The following is a 23162-nucleotide window of genomic DNA, read 5'->3' on the forward strand; positions in this document are numbered from 1 at the left end:
TAGGGGTTTTTTAAAAACCGCATGTCCCATGCTTAAGAACGTCCTCGCAAGTCAGACTCGGATCGGTGATCACGCCGTCTATCTCGACTTCGCGAGTTGGAGTGTATACGCGATACTCCCGCGTGAAGAGCTCACATTAAACGATCTCATATGTCTGTTTTGCACTGGCTAACAAGACCCTAAGCTTGTCTGGGCGTACTTTTTCAATCTTTTGTATTGTAGAATATCGCGAGGTCAGGTCCTTAGATAATCTAAGGATGTTCAATTGTTTTCCGTTCAATTTGGTCCGGATGTAAACCGCGTACGGACCAGCCGGAAGTGCAAGTCATATTGAATAGTAATTACTAAATCACAAAAGTTTGGGTCCCGGCTCATTGCTCCATTCCAGGCAATGAAAGAGCCGATAGCTTAGCCAAACGTGGTGTAAATGAGGGTGAAATTTATGAGAGACCGATTGCTTTCAACAAATTCCCGCCAAAGAACACTTGCCAGCTGCAAGCTTTTTGAGATAAAGATGATCTGGGTCGGTGGATGCACTCAACTATTCCTAAAATATCGACAAAGGTATGGTTCAGGGGGCTGGATGTGAGGAGGGGCATCATTCATGTGATGTCTAGACTCATGCCCAATCACTACACGTTAGGTGCACATCTCCTTCGAATTGGACTTTCCGAGACTAATCATTGTGCTTGTGGCGAAGGTTATCGCGATATTGATCATGTCGTTTGGACTTGCGTGGAGTATCGTGATGTCAGATCTCAACTAATAAATTCCTTGCGTACCCAAGGTAGACTATCCAATGTCCCAGTTCGCGACATTCTTACTTGTCGTGACCTTCCTTACATGAAACTTCTTCATCATTTCATTAGGTCCATTGGAGTTCCAATTTAAATTTTATTTTATGTTAGATCCCTTTCTCTTCCATGAGTTTAAATCATTTTAGTGATCACTTCATCCAACTCTGCTGCTTTCGTTTTGAGTAATTCTGGATCTTCTTCATCCGCCGGGAATCCGAATATTCGCATTTTTACACCTCTTAAATATCCAAATATTTTTCTCGAGGATAATTAACATTCTGGGTTTTCTCCGTTGATATCGGAGACACGTTGATTCCTGCAATGCCCCTTTTGAAGAGTTCAATGTTGTGTGCTCTTGAATACTCCGCCGTGATTGATAAGCCCGCCTACGACAGCAATCACAAATTCTTAACGTGGTATTTAATTTAACCTTACACTTTTGATCTTATAATTTTTCAATTATGGTTTCTGTTAATTGGAAAAATTTTCCGGAACACACAAAACCAGGAAAAGGTTTACAACACTTTAGGAAAACCATATTGTAGCATTGTAACTGTTTAGGAAGAGAATTGTTTTAAACTGATATCTGTTCTGCGATGCATAGCTATTTATATGTGAAATAGGTAGACATTAGGTAAGCAATTCACCGGTACATACGTTGGTTGAAAACAGTAGGTAGTCAACTGGCACACCTATTGGATTCTACATGTGTTTATTCGTTTTGACGTAGTTACGTTAGTTCTACTGTTTAAATGATTATCTTTCAACGAGAACTTGAAATTTCGAATATATCTGTAACTTCTTCATTTTTCAAAATGCACGGATGGGATAGCTATCAATCTGTAGGTTTTAATAAGAGCTTTAAAATAAAAATTATCAAAAACATTGAAACCCTGATATATTTAAATTTAATTAGTTTGCTTCATTTTGAAATTATTGAGAAAAAAATCAAAAAAAAAATTTAGAGTGTCCTATTGATTCCCGACAACTTCTTCTTGGATGTCATTTTTGTGCGATGAACGGTTTTCGAATTACAACGAGAAGAACTTGATCATTTGCATGCACCCGTAAACTGTTTTAGATGTAACTTCTTCATTTTTCAAAAGGCACGGATGGGATAGCCATCAATCTGTAGGTTTTAATAACAGCTTTAAAATAAAAATTATCAAAAAAAAAAATTGAAACCCTGATTTCTTTTATTAATTTAATTTTGTAATTATTGTGAAAAAAATCGAAATTTATTTTTCGGTGTTTATTTTTTTCTAGAGTGCCCAATCGATTCGCTACAACTTCTTCCTGAACACCATCTTTGTACAATTAACGGTTTCCGAGTTACAACGATTTGAAAAAGGCAATTTTTGTGAAATGCAAAAATACATACGCCCTTTTTAAAAATCAGTCGTGAGTCGAATTGACCTCTCCATCGGTTCCAAATTAATTCGAGTAGTTCACAAAAGCATGCTTCAGTGTTTATGTCACACAGTCAGCATCATTTTTCCAAACTAGTGCTTGACATTTGCGTTGCCTATTTGTATGAGAACAGTGATGCTAATCTAAAAAACTAGAGGGTTGTATTCAAGACACGACCGAGCACAATAACATTAAAAATGGAACATTTCTAGGGTCTTCATAATAAATACAAAAATTAGGATGATAATGATGATGATACACTAACTAAAAACTTATTCAATTGACTAATTACAAACTTGCTAGTTTAAGCGCTTAGATTGTTAGCGAATGATAAAATTGACAATTAGATTCTTTCTTGATAATTGATTATATTCAATTTTGATCCCTTTGCACAATTTTTTACATTGTTAAGTTTTTGAATAACGTCCTTTAACTAGAAGTCAATTATGATGAATTCAAAGTTACTTGAAAGCTTTTATAAACAGTTAATCGATACAAGAGAAGATTTTATTTATTTTAACTAAAAATATTGTACCAGTAAACTCAGTAATAGTGTAATTTTATTAATCCTTCTTCAAAATCGACGATAATCAAAATCGACGAAGAAAACATGTGGAACAGTCCGCATAAAATATTAAGTTACTCACATTGATTTTCGCTTTGGCATATCAGGAATATACGGAATGTATACGCAACGAAATTCCGAAATTTTGTTCATATCGTAACTTGATGCTATTAACACATGAATGAACATTGTCATAGTTACAACGCGTGTAGCCATTAGACGCTTATTGTTTTGAAGCAAATAATAATTGAACTGAAACTGTCCAAATTCATGTAAAATCACAGGTAAACTTATCTTGAGTTTATCTTTGGTACTATATGATATTGCATCTAATTGTACTGTATATGTGAACCTGTGGAACTCATTTATACTACTAAACCGAGGAGGCCGCTTTTAGATAAGTTTCCGAATTTAATTTACAATTTGTTCAGTCACATATAATGAAAAAGAAGTATCTATGATTATCATCATAACACAACTTTATACTGAAACCATTTTCGCGCCACCGTTTTGTTCGTATAGGAATGGAGATTTAAGTATGCAAACCGATCCGTTGACAAATTAAAACATTTTTAAGCTTACAATATTGAAACTTTGGATTCATTTTAATGAGGAATATTTATTAACAAATCATCGAGGAACAAGCGCTGCAAATTAGATCCGAAAAATCTATCGCCGATAATTCTAAATTGGCCTGATAGTTACCAGAGAACCAAAATAAAATACTCGGTTCAAACCAATTTTTCAATGGTATGCAATTGAAATGTTCAAATGACGTTATCTCATAAGTTTAAGTTAAATGCTTTCGAAACGATTTTTTGTTGAATTATATAAATCCATCAACAAATGACTGAGTTATAAGCGTTCAAAATTATGACAAAAAAATCTTACGCGACTAGTTTTGCATGTTTTAAATTGACACTCAGCCTCGGGAAGCGAAGTGTAAGGCATTTTTAATGGCAAAATCGACCAAAAATTTGCTCAATACATGGGATATTTCAAAAGAATCGGTAATCACACTGATTCGGTTCTTCAATACTGGATGATATATAAGATACTCAAGCGAAAACGGTGTTGCACTGATAGCAGGAAATTTCACCAACACATAATGCAAAAGCGACAATCCAGCAAGCGAACGCATATACAATCCAGTCATCAGCTCACTGGACCAGCTACTTCTTTCATTCGCAGTCAAACATCAACTAAGTAAAGAAATATTGTGCAGCCTATATTTATACTACGCATAACGATGCGGTGTTTTTTATGCATGACACAAAGCCTCCTATGCCGAACAAGAAGTTGACGTCATTTTGTATAACAGGGATTGGTGGATGAAAACATAGGTAATTCCAACCATTTTTCAGGAGTATAATATTGAAATACTGAAACGACGTTGCCATATATGTTTAAGTGAAAAGTTTCCGATTCATTTGTTTGTTAAATTATAAAAATCCATCAACAAATGACCGAGTTATTAACGTTCAAAATTATGACACAAAAAGGTTACGCGACTATTTTTGAAACTTTTAATTGACACCTGGCCCCATATAGTGAAGAGTAAGGCATTTTTAATGCAAAAAAGCCTTCTTAGTCCACTTAGTGGAATTTTCATATATCTTGAAAAATCACCATAGGGGGGAGTACATGAAATTTTCGAAATCGAAAAAAAAAATGTTGATGCCAAAAGGCTTAGAATTGCATGAAACGTCGAGATTTAGTGTCATCTCGAAAAAAATTTTTTTTTTTAAAATCGACTTTTTGGGACTTAGAAAAAGTATGAAAATTTTTCTAAGTCCCAGAAAGTTGATTATTTCAAAAAAAAATTTTGTTTGAGATGACAATAAATTTCGATGTTTTATGCAGTTTTAAGAGTTTTGGCATCAAAAAAAGGCGGGTGGGTAATGTCAGTGACATAACTGGATGTCGTGAATACGAAAACAACTGACATGTTCCTTAACACTTACGAATATCAATTAGTTGATCAATTGTATGAATTATGCAAGCATTCCCCTTTGCACATTTTTCGCAAAAACAAAGAAGGCTTCACTTTTTGTTGAGAGGCTTGTTTCTACCTGATTTCGTTTGTAGTTATTTCACTAATGGGCGGTCCTAACGGCTATAAAAATAGCCGCATTCAGAATTTTAATGTTGATTATTTCATTTCAGATTTGCATAATTTATTGAAAGAAACTATCAATATGCTGAAGGGACTCGTTTCTAGCATTCAGATAGGTCAAATTGCGTAATTCTCTACGACATTAAACTCTGGAACATTTTTCGCAAAAACAAAGAAGGCTTCACTTGATCTCGTTTACTGTGAGTTTCACACAGCGAAATGTGCACAAATCTAACCAAACTGTTCTAGATTTGCAGTAAACTGAGGATATTTCCCTACGATTTGCGAACAACAAATCCTAATAGTTCTTTAGAAAACTTTTAGAGCCATTAGAACGGCTGATTTTGTGCAATGCTCTCCACCGTTGTTTTTTCACCAATGCTAATGACTGGCAGCTGTGACGTAATCGCTCTTGTCGAAAGCGAAACTAATTGTGCAGACGACACAAAACACATCTGCTCGCAGTGGCGATACAATCCAAACTAATTCAAGTTTTGTTGAGAGGCTTGTTTTTACCTGTTTTCGTTTGTAGCCTTTTCACTTATCTAGCGACCCCTTGTAAATGAGAAAAAAAAATTCTCGAGCAACACTGTTTAAGTTGCTATGGACTAGTTACCAAGGAACCCTAAAACAAATAAACATGTTTTGAAAGCGGTGGAATAGTTCTATTAGTGTTAAACTTTGTCCAAATTAAGCAGAAATGTATTTAAATGAACTCGATTTTCGGAATTTAATCGAAACTATGGATGAAACCAACGAACGAGGACAATGATCTGCTTTCAGCGATTCATCCGTACACTTCAACTGCTAGCTTTTCTGGGCAGTAGGATTCGGTGTAATATGCCGGTGTCAAAATTGTTTTGTGTCGATTGATTGCGCAGCAGTGGAAACATTATTTCACCTTGTTGGCCACTATTCGAGGATTACTAGTGGAATTCCATAAAGAAATCATTTTACCGTACGTTATGCAGGTACCGTAGAGCACTAGCCTCGCTCAGCTCGTTGTCGGTCATTTCCATGTCTTCCTCGTTGGTTTGCGCTGACCTGTTATCACACAACGGTTTCAAGTCAGCAGTGAGTTATGCATCCCAATGTCCCTAAGACCTGAATTTTGAACTCGGCTTTATAAAAGACATAACCCATACTCTTCAATTTTTACATTACGCTCGAGGCAGGTAAATCCATTAAAATGTTCGGTAATATAATAACCGATCTGAAATTTATTTTGTTTACATTCAACTTGCCTTCGATACGCAGTAACCAAGGTTATGGTGACTGTTATTCAAAATCAATAAATATATCAACTTGTGCTGCCAGTTTACAAAAATTTACTAGCGTTTTCGATTTGACATTTCCAGTTACTGAGGGGTAGTTAAATTTACGATACAGTTTTGATAGACGAGTGGCAGGTCGTGTCGTCGATTAAACTCTGGAACATTTTTCGCGAAAAAAGGCTTCACTTGATCTCGATTACTGTGAATTTCACACAGCGAAAAATGCACAAATCTAAGCAAACTGTTCTTGATTTGCAGTAAACTGAGGATATTTCCCTACGATTTGCGAACAACAAATCCTAATAGTTCTTTATAAAACTTTTAGAGCCATTAGAACGGCTGATTTTATGCAATGCTCTCCACCGTTGTTTTTTCCCAATGCTAATGACTGGCAGCTGTGACGCAATCGCTCTTGTCGAAAGCGAAACTAGCTGTGCAGACGACACAAAACACATCTGCTCGCAGTGGCGATAGAATCCAAACTGATTGAATTTTTGTTAAGAGATTTCCTTTTATGTGATTTCGTTTGTAGCTTTTTCACTAATGGGCGGTCCTAACGGCTATAAAAATAGCCACATACAGAATTTTAATGTCGAATATATCATTTCGGATTTGCATAATTCATTGAAACAAACTATCAATATGTTGTAGGGATTCGTTTCTAGCATTCACAAGGACCAAATTGAGGAACTCACTGCGATATTCACCACTTTTCGGAACATATTTCCCGGACGATTAGTTGTACAGCAGCAATTTTGTTCTCTTCCTTAGAACGCGTTCTGATTGGCTGGTGTTGACATGGATCAAATGAGACAGGTTTTTCAATAGTGTACTATTGAAATACTTCAATGCTTTTGCTATACACGTTTAAATTGAAAAATTTCGATTCTATTGGTAGTTAGATTATATAAATCCTTTCACAGATCACTGAGCTATGAGCTTTAAAAATACGAGAAAGGCAAACGCGCCTTATGAATTATCCTTTTTGATACTCGTTTATACCAAACATTTCAGAAAAGTTTAATTTTGAATTATTTGAGACTATGTCACAAAACTGAAAATTTTATCATAAAATTGTGATCATATTTCCGATGGCATGTCGCAAGAATTATGTTGATTCATTAGATACAACATTAGATATTCACGATCAAAAACTTATCACTCTCTCAGAGGGTAAATTTTGAAAAGGCACCCCATAGTAAAGTAAGTCGTATTCACGACAAAAAATTTCGATTTTGGAAATTTCATGTACTCCCCCCTATGGTGCTTTTTCAAGATCGAAAATTGTCAAACCTTTACCACCGGGAAGCACCCCTTAAGCATGTCCGATTTAGGTCAAATTTTGCATGAAGGCTTTTTTCGAGGTGCCTAAACTTTTGAGCACTAGAACTTAACGAAAATAGAGGTGATCCCAAAATGTTGGCACCCTTATATATAAGAGCGGTAAAAATCAACGTGTTTTGTCGGTTACGTCACTTATACCATCATATATCTAGAACCAAAAGTCACAACCATTTGATCTTCGAACTTGATCAATGGCCCGACAGTAGCTTTCAAACGGTCCCAAGTTTGTTAAAATCGGTTCAGCCATCTCTGAGAAAATTGAGCGTGTTCCAATACAACGCTTTTTGTCGGTTGCGTCACTTATACAATTATATCTCCGGAACCAAAAGTCACAGCCATTTGATCTTCGAACTCGATCAATGGCCCGACAGTAGCTTTCAAACGAGCCCAAGTTTGTTAAAATCGGTTGAGCCATCTCTGAGAAAATTGAGCGTGTTCAAATACAACGCTTTTTGTCGGTTACGTCACTTATACAATCATATCTCCGGAACCAATGGTGCTTTTTCAAGATCGAAAATTGTCAAACCTTTACCACCGGGCAGCACCCCTTAAGAATGTCCGATTTAGGTCAAATTTTGCATGAAGGCTTTTTTCGAGGTGCCTAAACTTTTGAGCACTAGAACTTAACGAAAATAGAGGTGATCCCAAAAATTTGGCACCCTTATATATATAAGAGCGGTAAAAATCAACGTGTTTTGTCGGTTACGTCACTTATACCATCATATATCTGGAACCAAAAGTCACAACCATTTGATCTTCGAACTTGATCAATGGCCCGACAGTAGCTTTCAAACGAGCCCAAGTTTGTTAAAATCGGTTCAGCCATCTCTGAGAAAATTGAGCGTGTTCAAATACAACGCTTTTTGTCAGTTACGTCACTTATACAATCATATCTCCGGAAACAAAAGTCACAGCCATTTGATCTTCAAACTTGATCAATGGCCCGACAGTAGCTTTCAAACGAGCCCAAGTTTGTTAAAATCGGTTGAGCCATCTCTGAGAAAATTGAGCGTGTTCAAATACAACGCTTTTTGTCGGTTACGTCACTTATACAATCATATCTCCGGAACCAATGGTGCTTTTTCAAGATCGAAAATTGTCAAACCTTTACCACCGGGAAGCACCCCTTAAGCATGTCCGATTTAGGTCAAATTTTGCATGAAGGCTTTTTTCGAGGTGCCTAAACTTTTGAGCACTAGAACTTAACGAAAATAGAGGTGATCCCAAAATTTTGGCACCCTTATATATATAAGAGCGGTAAAAATCAACGTGTTTTGTCGGTTACGTCACTTATACCATCATATATCTGGAACCAAAAGTCACAACCATTTGATCTTCGAACTTGATCAATGGTCCGACAGTAGCTTTCAAACGAGCCCAAGTTTGTTAAAATCGGTTCAGCCATCTCTGAGAAAATTGAGCGTGTTCCAATACAACGCTTTTTGTCGGTTACGTCACTTATACAATCATATCTCCGGAACCAAAAGTCACAGCCATTTGATCTTCAAACTTGATCAATGGCCCGACAGTAGCTTTCAAACGAGCCCAAGTTTGTTAAAATCGGTTGAGCCATCTCTGAGAAAATTGAGCGTGTTCAAATACAACGCTTTTTGTCGGTTACGTCACTTATACAATCATATCTCCGGAACCAAAAGTCACAACCATTTGATCTTCGAACTTGATCAATGGCGCGACAGTAGCTTTCAAACGAGCCCAAGTTTGTTAAAATCGGTTGAGCCATCTCTGAGAACATTGAGCGCGTTCAAATATCTTCGAAAAGTGCAAATATCTTCGAACTTGATCAATGGCCCGAAAGTAGCTTTCAAACGAGTCCAAGTTTGATAAAATCGGTTTAGTCATCTCTGAGAAAATTGAGCGCGTTCAAATACAACGCTTTTTGTCGGTTACATCACTTATACAATCATATCTCCGGAACCAAAAGTCACAGCCATTTAATCTTCGAACGTGATCAATGGCCCGACAGTAGCTTTCAAACGAGCCCAAGTTTATTTAAATCGGTGCAGCCATCTCTTAAAAAATTGAGCGCGTTCAAATATCTTCGAAAAGTGCACACACATACACACACATACATACACACAGACATTTTCCGATCTCGAGAAACTGAGTCGAATGGTATATTACACTATGGGTCTCCGAGGCTTCGTTCGAAAGTCGGGGTTTCCAGCAATTCTAATACCTTTCTATAGACAGAGATGTCTATCTCCTCTGTTTGACGATGAGCAAGCAAAATTTCTCCCCTCGCACTGACAACTTCAACGAGAGCTCTTCTCTTTCATATTTATACACCACTGTTGTGTAAAGTGTGCACGCATCATGAGTGCGTTTGTTAATTTCCTTTTACCTCTTCCACTGAATCGCACCAAAGTGCTAGAGCATTAGCTAATAAATTCTCTGAGGTGGATGCAGATACTTTCACAGAGGTGTACACGCCGGTGAGCACTCTGCTGTATAGTCTTCGTAGATGAAGCGTGGACACGCAAAATCAGCAAAATAAAACAATTTATCGTAGAATTTTCCGTTTTCCTTGCAAATTTTTCATAGCAAGGCCAGATCTACTCTCTATTAATTGAAGTTCACAGAAGTGTTCGCTCACCATCACGCGCCAGTGGTCACTTGGGTGTATTTAGACGAGAGCGCGTGTGAGCGATTCATGAGAAGAGAATGTGTTTCATTCGCGCCAGCTGCTTTAACCACAAGCACACTCTCATATGCTGTCTATTCGACACTGAGAAGAAGTGCGCTTTCCTCTTTGTGCGGTGCTTCGTTTTTTACATCCTCGGTGTGGCAAAAATCCGACTCTAGCGTGTATCACTCTGGTGAAATGCCATCTCTGTCTATAGATAAAAGCAAAACAAATATTTGTCAATTCATTAGTTCTAATTCATGTTTCCCTCACTGGTCGTTCCTTATAAATTACAAACGTCCGCTGGCTCACATGTTCATTAATGCATTTTCTACATCATTGCTTGGTAAATCGAGCCAGGTGTGTAAATAACATAAGGAATGAAATTCTTTTATCATTATTAATAACGATAATACTAAAGTTGTAGATGAAAACGCATGGTCTTTAGTTCTAAAAGTGACTGGTGTACGATTTTAGAACTAAATATCATGCAACTCCATCGGATGATAATTCGATGGAGACGCATGGTTTTTCGAATGGTTTTTTTTAAGTCTGATACTACCTTTTTCAAAAATCTGAAAAAGTTACAGCGTAATGTACTCATAAATTATTTATTTTTAAGGTAAGACCTAGAGTGGTACCAAAATTGTAAGTGCTAATAAAAAACATTGATAACTTTGAACATTTTTTCACATGAAATACATCCCTAAAGATTCTGAAAAAAAATTTGAAAAGTTTCCCATAACTCCTAAAATATTCCTGATTTTTTTTCAATTTTTTTGCAAGAGAGGTTTTTGAAAACTTAAAATAAAATGAAAATCAGAAGAACCATCCTAACTCCACAAATATGGCAGTTAAAGGGTTAAAAACAGCTTATATGAATTTTATTTTTTTGTTTTAGAGGAGGTTTTATATGTAAAACCGGCTACACCCTTTAATTGGATTACCTTTTGCTCAGTTGTATCCCGTAAGATCGTGTTTATTTCTGTATAATACTATATATGGCAAGTTAATTAATTTCCTTATCGTAAACTTTTTCTCAAAGCAACAGAACTGGAAACTAGATTGTACCAACACATAACACATCAAGGTATGGTTTTTTGTGCGGAGTGTGGTAAAAAAAAATTATAAATTGTAATAAAACGTATTTCGTCGGAAGTGATGTTAAAAAGGCATAGCCTTACGTCATGTTGACATGTATAAATAAATAAAATAATAAAAAATAAAAAATAAAAATAAGTAAATAAATTAATAAATTAATAAATTAATAAATTAATAAACTAATAAATTATTAAATTAATAAATTGATAAATTAATAAATTAATAAATTAATAAATTAATAAATTAATAAATTAATAAATTATAAATTAATAAATTAATAAATTAATAAATTAATATATTAATAAATTAATAAATTAATAAATTAATAAATTAATAAATTAATAAATTAATAAATTAATAAATTAATAAATTATTAAATTAATAAATTAATAAGTTAATAAATTAATAAATTAATAAATTAATAAATTAATAAATTATTAAATTAATAAATTAATAAATTAATAATTAATAAATTAATAAATTAATAAATTATTAAATTTATAAATTATTAAATTATTAAATTATTAAATTAATAAATAAATAAATAAATAAATAAATGAATACATAAATAATTGAATAAATGCTTGAAGGCTCTTTAAAGTGGTAGACATTTTGAAACTTTTTTTTTTGGCTCTTTCGACTCAAACGGTTATCGACCCCTGCCGTAGAACGCTATCGAACTTTATCCGGATACATCTTATGGTTCCGACATTACTGAGTGATATGTGCAAAATATTGCAAATTGCATTCAGCTTCCACAGAAGCCTGTACCGATTTGAAAAACCATACATTCAAGTAAATGGTCTTTAAACCCATAGAAAGCTATTGAATTTTATTTGGATACGATTTCTGGTTTATGAATTATAGGGTGATATGAACAAAATCAATTATCATTCACTTGATACCCTATTCACCTGTAATCTTGATGTTGTAATTCATCGAATTATTAAATTTATAACTTAGCTTTTTTCTAATTGCAGGCCATTTGAATATTTAATCCTAATAACAATTTTTGCTAATTGTGTTGCTTTGGCTGTTTATACACCATTCCCGAATAGTGATTCAAACATCACGAATGCTGCTTTGGAGAAAATCGAATATGTATTCCTAGTGATTTTCACGGCTGAATGTGTAATGAAATTAATTGCATATGGATTCATATTACATCCGGGATCATATTTACGGAATGGATGGAATATTTTGGATTTCACTATTGTTGTCATAGGGTAAAGAGAAGCTCGTTTTAAGATAAATAGTACTAATAGATTATATAAATCCTTTCAGTATGATTTCTACAGCATTGTCTAACTTGATGAAAGAAGGATTCGATGTCAAAGCCCTACGAGCGTTTCGTGTGCTAAGACCTCTACGATTAGTATCGGGAGTACCAAGTAAGTACTAATTACGAGAAGCAAAATTCACTTTATACTTATCACTGCTAACAAGCAACCACCGTAGGGAACGAGTACAGCGGGTTACTCGAGTAAAGTCTAACGCAAGAAATCGCATTAAATTTTCAATTGATATTACATTATGTTATCATTTTGCAGTTCGCTTTAAAAAAAACTTTTAAGGCAAAAGTTTTATGAAACTCAAAAAATAAAAATATTAAAATCAACAACTTAGTGAATCCATTGCAATTGAGCAAATTTCAAATGACAACACAAAAATACAAAGTTAAGTTTCAATGGAAGAAATATTCCTTCAATCCTATGTTGCCTTTTACAAAAATGCTTTTAAATCCTGCCGAGTGACAGTTGACCGCAACCATAACCGCGAAGAAACGATTTTTTCAATATATTTTCAACTTTCACACAAGTAATGCTCCTTCTTTTTAGCCACGAGAATATTGGTGTCAAACCACACATCTGGGAGGCATTAGATAAATTGGCGATCATCGGTACCACGTTTGTCTGATGCAGGTCAATCTGAATAGTGGCTTTGGCATTCCCTCGTCTGCCGTAGAAAGAGCATGTGTAGAACACGCTCCAGAAAGCAAAAGATCAAGCGAATGAAATTCAACTTTTGCCCCAGATGCTGGTTGACCTCTTTACGAAAACTAGCACTCGGGCAACATTTTATCGCTCATCTGTAGTTCGTCAGATGGACGGTTTTGGATTTTTTATTTTGTGTTTCATCAACACAAGCCAATATAAATAATCCCAAACCGCACTTTATACGAGCTACGCATGAGCGAAATAAGGGTGAAGTTGGAAAATAAATATTTGATTTACAGAGCCAGTGCAATTGCGAAGAATTTTTTGTAAAGTGTAGAGTCGCAAATAAAAACACATGTAAAAATTAAACGAATGAACGAGTCACTGGAGTTAGACTCTCAGATATTTTAAACCCGAACTAGTTCTTTGTATAGAATCGATACAAATCTCAACTTCAAAATAATATTTTAGAAAAAGTAGTAAATATATCGACTAGCGTTTTTGTCTCATATCCTATTATCACAAAATCAACGAATAAAATTTTTATACAGAATCCTGTGACGTCACCGGAAGCCGCTACAAAAATGTCACGTTCCTCTGCATCAAATTGATACAATTCATAAAGGCAGTACACTAAGGTCTCTTTTTACACGGTATTTTTTCGCACGGTTTTTTTATACACGGCTTTTTTTGCACGGTTTCCGCAATTAACACGGTTTTTATTTACACGGTTTTCTCAATTAACACGGTTTCTGATGAGCATTTGAAAAGCACTGTCATTTGTTTTTTGAGAAAAATTAAAAAAAGGGACCAGGTTGTCTGTAAGAAAACGATTATGAGAGTTAATTTAAAGTTTGAAAGTGAACTAAAATCATTCATTCTACAATTCACGGGAGTTGACTGTCGTTCCATAAAATGATTAATTAGTCTTCAGATCTTGAATCACTGTCGAAAATTACACGACAGCGTCTCTTCCGCTCAGTTGTGGTGTATGATGTCAGCATCGTCATTGATATCATCGAGAATTTCGTAGCGTTGAAGAACTAGTCAAATTTACTAAACTCTTCAACTCTTCATCATATCGAGCAGTACAGTATTTTATACTCATTTGAATGATATAGCTCTAATATTATGATTTTGACACAAAGTAATACCTTTTCTAATTTGATCCATATTCATCTCTATGAATGCTTCCCCTTTGATTCTGTCGCTGCGTGCATAGATCTTCATCCAATACCCATATCTTCCCACTCAGTGTTTATGGGTTCTAATTGTACGTATTATCGTTCTTTTAAAAACTGAAGACATGAGCCATTTAGAATAATTTGCTTATCGTACAACGCGTTTTCTAAGTGTTTTAATTTGTCATCCAATGCTTTTAATTAAGTATGACTAGACCCTTCTCGTAACCTCAGGCTGTGTTCTAGATTTCCGTTTTTATTGTGAAATAACAGTTACATTCTCACAGTTACGTTCACCTTGCTTATATTTGGGGTTAAGATAGCGCTTCGCCGTGGTCACGGGAATTCGCTGCCTATCCCGGGGTTTCATGCACTTTACCCAAAATTGTGAGAAAACGGGGAAGAAAACGGAAATTCCAAGAACATACGATTCTAGATAAATAATTTTTCTATCGATTCGCATATAAATTGTGGCTGATAAACGTTTTTATCGAAAGATTTCGTGCGAGTTATAAAAATAAATGAGTTTTTCCTTATTTTTTCGCACGCACACAATGTCCACGCATGCATTGGGGTGTGCAAAATGTCACATGCGGTAGACGCCAACAACATTTCTTTTGTTTTCGTTGTTTGTTCTCTCTGCGTAAACGTTGAATATAGATGAGTAGAAAATGTAAGTAAGTGTTACTACTTTGTAAAATAATGTCTGTTCATGTTTCAGTAAAATCATTTACCTACAATCGTATGTTTTTGATTTTTCGTGAATCGGCTTAGTATTGTAGAAATTTGCAATTTAGGGTGAAATTTTGGCGACAAAGCAAGAGGAAGCAGTGAGTTGTCTCGCTTCGACCTGACCACGGCGAAGCGCTACCTTAAACATAATCTTTTTTCCCCTCCAAATGATCAAAAGTTACATTTTATCCAAAACAAAACAAACAAATAATCAAATCTACGGATTTTGGAATTATTACGGAAAATTTTCCACGCGGTTTTTTTTGCACGATTTCCGCAATTAACACGGCTTTCTTTTACACGGATTTTTTTTAACACGGTACGTAACCCCCGTGTAAAAAGAGACCTTAGTGTATACAGCGCTGCTATATGTGAATGTGAGCCTATTATAACTATTTGAAATAGTTTCTGTATGCCTGCGGAACCGTAAACGTAACCGGAAAATACACACATATGTATCGTGTGTATCAAAAATAAACGATCATATGATCCAGTATAACTCCGGATTAATCCAACAGATTTCAACTAAACTTGGTTCAGATATTTATTGCACCTGGAAAGTAATCATAAGTTATTTTCATGTGGGTGGAAGGAGTAGCAACTGTTACTAGCAGGGGGATTTTAGGTAAAACTGATCGAAATCTAAGAGAATTGAAACTTCTTCACCAGTACAAATAATACTCTCGTCTCAGAGGAAGTGTAAGAAGTATTTCCAGGAGAAAGATGTAACAAGTACCTCACAAGGGGGAGAGAAGTCAAAGGTCTAATTGATCTGATTTTCTGTGAAACAAATACCTCACATAGATAATATTTTCAAATCAGAGTGTTGTGCTCTCGTTACAGGGAAGGGGAAAGGTATAATGTGGAATAAGGCTTGGTTGTTCAAGATCAAAATTATAGAATTAGGCGTGAAACAATGCTTCTTGAAAATCACAGATATTTTTTTTAAGAAGTGGTTGTTACTGTAATGACCAATTTGCAACTTCTTTGAGTACACGGGAGAAATCCAAAAAATGAGTAAAACGAGTCATGATTTGGGGAGAACAGTGTATTTTCATGTTATGACAATACACTATGACTTAAAGTTCTCGGATCATGATCTATTTGGACTGATTTCACTGAAATTTAAACGTAACGCACTTGACGTTGATGACGACTTCAGGCGTGTTTCTGCTACGATGGTAATCTTTGCAACATAAAATCAGGCGTGTGTTTTAAAATATGAAGATTTCAAATATGAATTAACTGGTGCGATGAAAGTATTTTTCACGCGATTTTAACTAATGTCTCAAATGATATACATTTGAATAGCGAAGCAGTGAAAAACACGAGGAATTTATTTTAATCTGGATCATTAACATTCAAAATCTTGTTTATGAAAAACGACGATAACAAGTTTACTTGCGTTTATTGCTCCAGTTTTGATGCTGGGTTTCAGAATTTAAATAATTAAACGAACTGCACGAAAAAAACATATGTGAATCATACCCCATAAGTACGAACTCTATTAATCATCAATACAGCTTATGTTGCTATATCTATACAGCTTATGTTGCTATATATATGAAAAAATTAATCAAAATGGTTGAAGAAACCCATTTCTGATTTTAGTTAGGTGGTCCAAACTCACAGTCGAATTTATTTTTCGGTTTACGGTAGCTCTCGGAATTCTAACAACAACATTTACATCAAATATGTAAGAATACATTCAAATATATTCATACAAAATGTAACAGTGGTGTTTGCCAAATGAAAAGCTTAGCCGTGCTTAGTCTCTTTATGATGTCAATTCTCTGTCAGCCGGTGGGTAAAACAACACAATTATGAAATGAATATGCCTATATGATTTTCAATGTCTGTTTTTAAGCAATCTATCACATCACTTCAGGTAGAGGGTTCATAGTGATATCCGAGTAGAAAACTTGATGATTTTCATGGAAGAAGACTTGTTGCTTTTAGTTAAAATGTTTAGTTTCATGATTTTCTAATCATGACAGCAGTACTGGATTTCTTTCCGTGTACATTACACATAAGCAAATTTGTTGTTGATACTGACAACATCCATCACCATAACAAAAAATATTGTCGGGGTTTTGAACGTGCGCAATTATTGGTGTTCTCGCTAAGGAAATCTGTGGCCAACTGCTATATTGGAAAATATGTTACACGTTTCTGTATTCAATGCATTTGGTGAATTTACTGGCCTCGGTCTATTATAGAAAAAAAATAGAATTTATTCACCTGTTTCTTATCCTGCACAGAAAGAAAAGAAAAACCAATATATAATATTGAAACAGTTTGAAAAAATGTTACCCTGATGTTTGAATTCAGTACGTTTCGATGACATGTATCAAATTGATATATTAGAACCTTTGTGTTACAATTTATGAGGGACGGATGCGGGTTCAATAATGACAGTACATTAAAACACAAAATAATATTTTTTCTCATATACTCTCTATATACAGTAGACTTTTCAAAATGGGCACACGATGCAAAATTGATTTTAATTTGATTGCTTCAATTGATTGATGTACTGTACTATCCCGATTAGACTGTGAGATCAAAAAGGAAACTCAAGTTATATTTTAATGTTCGCATTTATAGATGTTATTATTTTAACAGTTAGAAAAATCAAAAACGAAGGCAAAAAACTTGATTTAATATCACATAGAAAACTGTTTTTGTTATCAGTGAAATCATACTGAAATCTCAATATAATATAGAACTTCTCGGGTTGATAACAAGACTTATTCTCAGTTTGTTGTTAATACCAAACAACGAAAATAAAACTGGAATGCAGTATCGCTTATAAATTTGCTTTAAAAAGACTTCGCTGAAAACAAACACACAACGAGCATGAGATAAAGATAGACATGCAAGAAGAGGCATAGTACACATTTAGGCAACGTCACATTTTTGCTACAACAAAAAAGTGCTTTGATGTAACTCTAATTCTCTGCGAATTAGATTACCTGTCTACTGCCTTTTAAGTATTAATGAAATCGCAGTACTAGATGCAGTTACTGTGCTGGTTCAAAACCAAAATGTGAATTCAAATATTTTCTCTCATTGCTTTCTTGAAATACTTATAAGTTCGTTCTGAAGTTGAATTTTTATGGATAGTCATATATGTAATGCAGAAACTTGGGCATCTGTATAAATGGCTGATTCAATTCACCTGAATATTACAATTTTGATCTATTTTTCGATTAAAATTGACACAATAAACGTTTACATTCCATAGGAATGCTTGCATCTGTTAATGTGAAAATCAACACGGGCGAAATTCCGATTCTTGAAATGAGCAAAACGAGTCATGATTTGGGGAAAATAATATATTTCCATGTTTTGCTGCATAAAGTGCGTCATCGCTAGTCTATTACTATGCGGGTCTGTTGTAAATATTAACTTTCAAATTACGATTTAAGAATGTTAGTGGAATTAGGCAATCTAGTAGCTAAATCATTGGAGTTAGGAACACAATTTTAGTAATTAGGAGTTAGGAACTTATGTTAGTTAGTTATGAATAACAGCTACGATTAAATGAATAAAATTGTTTGGAATTAAAAGCAAATATTTAATAATCGAAGTTATTCTTAATAAGTTTTTTTTAAATAACTATTTATTGAAATATGAGTTAAAATTAAATTATTAAGATTTAAATTGGGTGTTCAGTCACAAGTGGTGACTTTTCAGCCCTATTATATATATGATTTAGTTGATACCATGAGGACATCATTTGCTTCCGCAATTCTGAGATTTTTGTGTAGGGAAAATTCTAAACCTACTTGTATTGTGTAATGGGGAAAAGGAACTTATATTCTAACTTACTAACTAATACAGAGAGCGAATCGATTCAATTGAAAATTGCATCGATTTTTGTCGGAATTTGTGACATTACATCTAATGGTTCTATATTTGTGAGTCTGTGTAACTCATTTGTACTAAACCAGGGAGGACGCTTCAAAATCATTTTCAGAATTTTATTCTGAATCCTTTGAAGCGTTTTCTTCCTGGTGGAACAACAACTTTACCAAATTGGTACTGCATAAAGCATGGCTGGTCTGAAAATTTGTTTATAAGTTACAATTTGTTTTTTAGACAGAGCTTAGAATTTCTGTTTATAAGAGGATGTAAACATTTAATATATTTATTACACTTTGCCTGGATTCCTTCAATGTGATCCTTGAAAGTGAGATTTTTGTCATACGATGAACCTAAGTATTTAGCTTGATCAGACCATGTCAATGCCAAGCCATTCAATTTGAGAATGTGATTATTGTTTGGTTTAAGAAAAGAAGCTCTTAGATTATGAGGAAAGATAATTAATTGCGTTTTTGCTGCATTTGGTTTAATTTTCCATTTTGACAGATAATCACTGAAAATATTTAAACTTCTTTGTTGGCGACTGCAGATCACTCTTAGATTTCTACCTGTGGCTAACAGACTTGTGTCGTCGCAGAGTAGCGATTTCTGACAACCAACGAAGATCAGAAGTGAAAATATTATACAAGATTGTAGCTACGCTTGAACCCTGCGGAACACCAGCTCGTACGGGTAGCAATTCAGATTTACAATTCTGTTAGCTAACATGAAGAGTACGACCAATTAAATAATTTTGAATCATTTTGATCAAATAAATAGAAAACTGGATATCAGACATTTTTGCTACTAATCCTTTGTGCCAAACACTGTCGAATGCCTTTTCTATGTCTAGAAGAGCAACTCCAGTGGATAACCCAGAAGATTTATTTGCTTTTATCATGTTCGTAACTCTTACAAGTTGATGAGTAGTTGAATGTTCATGACGAAATCCAAACTACTCTGGTCAAAAAATTGAATTCTCATTTATATGAGACATAATTCTCAACAAGATATTTTTTCCAAAAAGTTGACTGGTAGAAGAAAGTAAGCAAATTGGTCGATAACTTGATGTTTCTGCTGGGTTTTTATCAGGATAGGAATTACTTTAGCGTTTTTACATCTTTTTGGGAAGTAAGCTAATGAAAAACACTTGTTGAAAATTTTAACCAGGAGTCTCAAGGCAACATTGGGAAGATTTTTAATAAGAATATTAAAAATTCCATCATTACCAGGAGCCTTCATGTTTTTAAGTTTCCTAATAATTGATTTAATTTCATCAAAATTCGTCTCAATAATGTCATCGTGTGATAACACTTGGGTTGAAATATGCTCATATTCCAGTGAGACTTCATTTTCAATCGGACTCACAACGTTCAAATTAAAATTGTGTACACTCTCGAACTGCTGAGCAAGTTTTTGAGCTTTTTCGCCATTTGTAAGAAGTATTTGATTTTCTTCCTTGAGAGCAGGAATTGGTTTCTGAGGTTTCTTAAGAACCTTAGAATGTTTCCAGAAAGGTTTAGAGTATGGTTTCATTTGTTCAACTTCTTTAGCGAAATTTTCATTTCGCAAAAGAGTAAATCTATGTTTAATTTCTTTTTGTAAATTCTTAACTATGTTTTTCATAGCAGGATCACGAGAACGTTGATATTGTCGTCGACGAACATTCTTCAACCGAATGAGCAGTTGAAGATTGTCATCGATGATAGGAGAATTTTATTTAGTTTGAGCTTTGGGAACTGAAAGATTGCTAGCTTCGATAATGTAATGATTCAAATTATCAATTGCTGTGTCGATGTCCGCAGAATTTTCTAAAATAGTTTCATGATCCACATGATTTTCAATGTGAGATCTGTAATCCAACCAATTAGCTCTATGATAGTTGAATATGGAACTAATTGGATTAATTATAGCTTCGTTGGAAAGTCTGAATGTTACTGGAAGATGATCTGAGTCAAAGTCAGCATGTGTAATTGGTTCACTACAAATGTGACTTTGATCTGTTAGAACCAGATCAATTGTAGACGGGTTTTTCACGGAAGAAAAACAAGTAGGATTACTGGGATGAAGAACTGTGAAGTAACCAGCTGAGTGTTGATTATGAAGTATTTTACCATTACTGTTATTTTGCTTACAATACCACTGGACATGCTTAGCATTTAAGTCCCCTATTACGAAAAATTTCGATCGACATCTTGTAAGTATTTGCAAATCGCCTTTAAAAAAATTTAATTGTTCGCCGGTGCATTGGAATGGCAAATATGCTCCAGCGATGAAATAAATTCCATGAATGGTTCCAACTTCGATTCCTAAGCTTTTAATAACTTTAGTATTGAAAGAAGGTAAAATTCGATGTTTAATTTACCGTTGGACAAAAATTGCAACTCCACCACCCATTCCAGTAAACCTGTCAAATCGATGAACCACATAATGTGGATTGCTTTTCAATTTGACATTTGGTTTAAGAAAAGTTTCTGTCACAATGGCAATATGAATTTTGTGAACTTTGAGAAAATTATAAAATTCATCTTCACTCGATTTCAAAAATCGAGCATTCCAATTTAAAATATTCAAATAATTATTTAACATCACTGTTAAATTTTAAATTCATTATAATATTATTTGCGAATTGCCATCCGATTTGAAATGCTTCAAAAAGTGATGAAGTCGAATTCATTCGGATGATTATTTAAAAAAGTTGATCCTGTAGGTAGATCATTTTATTTTCAGTTGTATCGCCTAAATCAACTTCATTTAAAGAAGCGAATGGCATTGAAGGAGTATTTGTAGGTAGACTGATATTAGAAGAAGATGATATGACCGATCTACCTATTAATAAATTGTTTTCGTTAGAAGATGAACTCAAGGCGGTCCTGTGTTTTGATTATTTACATAAAAGAAATAGGTTGTAGATTTCTACCTGTTATACTAGCATAACTGACATCGTTATGCTTGCAATACGATAGTTAAGTTTGCAATACGATATTGCCGTTTATAATGTTCCCAATGAATTTTAATGTGGGAAATGAAACGTACTTTTTCTACAGTTTTCAAATTGTTTACATCACTTCGATTGAAGTGTATTAGGTAAAGTTCATGGGAAATTCCAGAGCGTGGTTTAGAAGTACCATTCGCTCTTTTTTCATAAGTATTACTTGGGAAGGGGCAAAACCAAGCAAGTCTTTTAGTTCATTTTTAATTTCATCAATATTTTGATCATTTGATAAGCCTTTCAAGACAGCCTAGAAGGGTCTGTCTGATTTTATATCATATGAATAAAATTTATGAAGTTTCTCGGACAAATATCGAATAAGACGCTCGTAAACTTCCAATCCATCAACCAAGACTGTACATTCTCCTCTTCGTCCGATTTGAAATAAGACTTTTACTTCCGGAGAGAAAAGTAGAAAGCTCAGTACGAAATGCTTTGAAATCGGAAATCATCACCGTCACTGGTGACATAGTTTGATGTTTCTTCCCAGAACGACTAGCGTCCATTTTGGGAATTTTTGAAGAATTTTCTTCTATGTCGCTACAATCGGATTCAGAAAGAATCTCGTAAATATTGTTAGACGGCATAGAATCAACGGAAGGGAATTCCGTTCGTTGTCTTTTATTTTTACATTCAGATTCTATAAGATCGTGAATGTTATTAGAAAAGTTTTGAATAACGGATTGTGATTTATTCCGTATTGAATTATTTTTAGCCTTAGGCTTGTTGCCTTTCCGGTTGGACGCAGGCATTTTTGAAATGAATGAAATTTTAAATTAAATTAACTAGGCTAAATTAGTCTTCGATTAGACTCCTAGCTAGCCTTAAAAATGGCTGATTAATTTCTTAGTCACTCTAATATCACTTAGTCACTCTAATATCACTCTTTGTATAGCCTTGAGAAAGGCTGACTAATTGTTAGTCTTTAAAAAGACTGTTAGTGATTTAGGTAGCCTTGAAAAAAACTGAAGCCTTGAATCAATGAAACTCTAGGTAGCCAGAAAAAATTTCCAGGAGCCAAGAGCTATACGCGTGCGGTGCGAACGACTGTTCAACACCGACTGAATTCTTAATACGTTATTAAAGGATTACGTTAAGTTTGTGAAGTTCATCACATGAAGAAATTAAATTCAAAGAGGAAAGATTTTTCAGCTACAAAGTGCATGTATTGTCCTTGGAAGGAAAAATAAATAAGTAAAGAA

The 23162-nt window shown here is 34.4% G+C and overlaps 1 protein-coding gene across 7 annotated transcripts in view; it reads left to right on the top strand.

Annotated features, from left to right (window-relative positions):
• LOC131438683 (muscle calcium channel subunit alpha-1) overlaps nucleotides 1–23162 on the top strand; it is a 1458253-nt gene that overhangs the window by 224232 nt on the left and 1210859 nt on the right. For all 7 annotated transcript variants that reach the window (XR_009230968.1, XM_058608861.1, XM_058608862.1 and 4 more), the window contains exons 3-4: nucleotides 12232–12477; nucleotides 12536–12642. Coding sequence is in view for 6 of the 7 variants with exons in the window: in XM_058608861.1 (XP_058464844.1) it covers nucleotides 12232–12477; nucleotides 12536–12642 (353 nt within the window). In the remaining variant the exon portion in view is untranslated. The remainder of the gene's footprint in view (nucleotides 1–12231; nucleotides 12478–12535; nucleotides 12643–23162) is intronic.

The sequence above is a fragment of the Malaya genurostris genome, chromosome 3 (genome assembly GCF_030247185.1).
Source record: "Malaya genurostris strain Urasoe2022 chromosome 3, Malgen_1.1, whole genome shotgun sequence".
NCBI classification, from domain to species: Eukaryota; Metazoa; Arthropoda; class Insecta; order Diptera; family Culicidae; genus Malaya; species Malaya genurostris.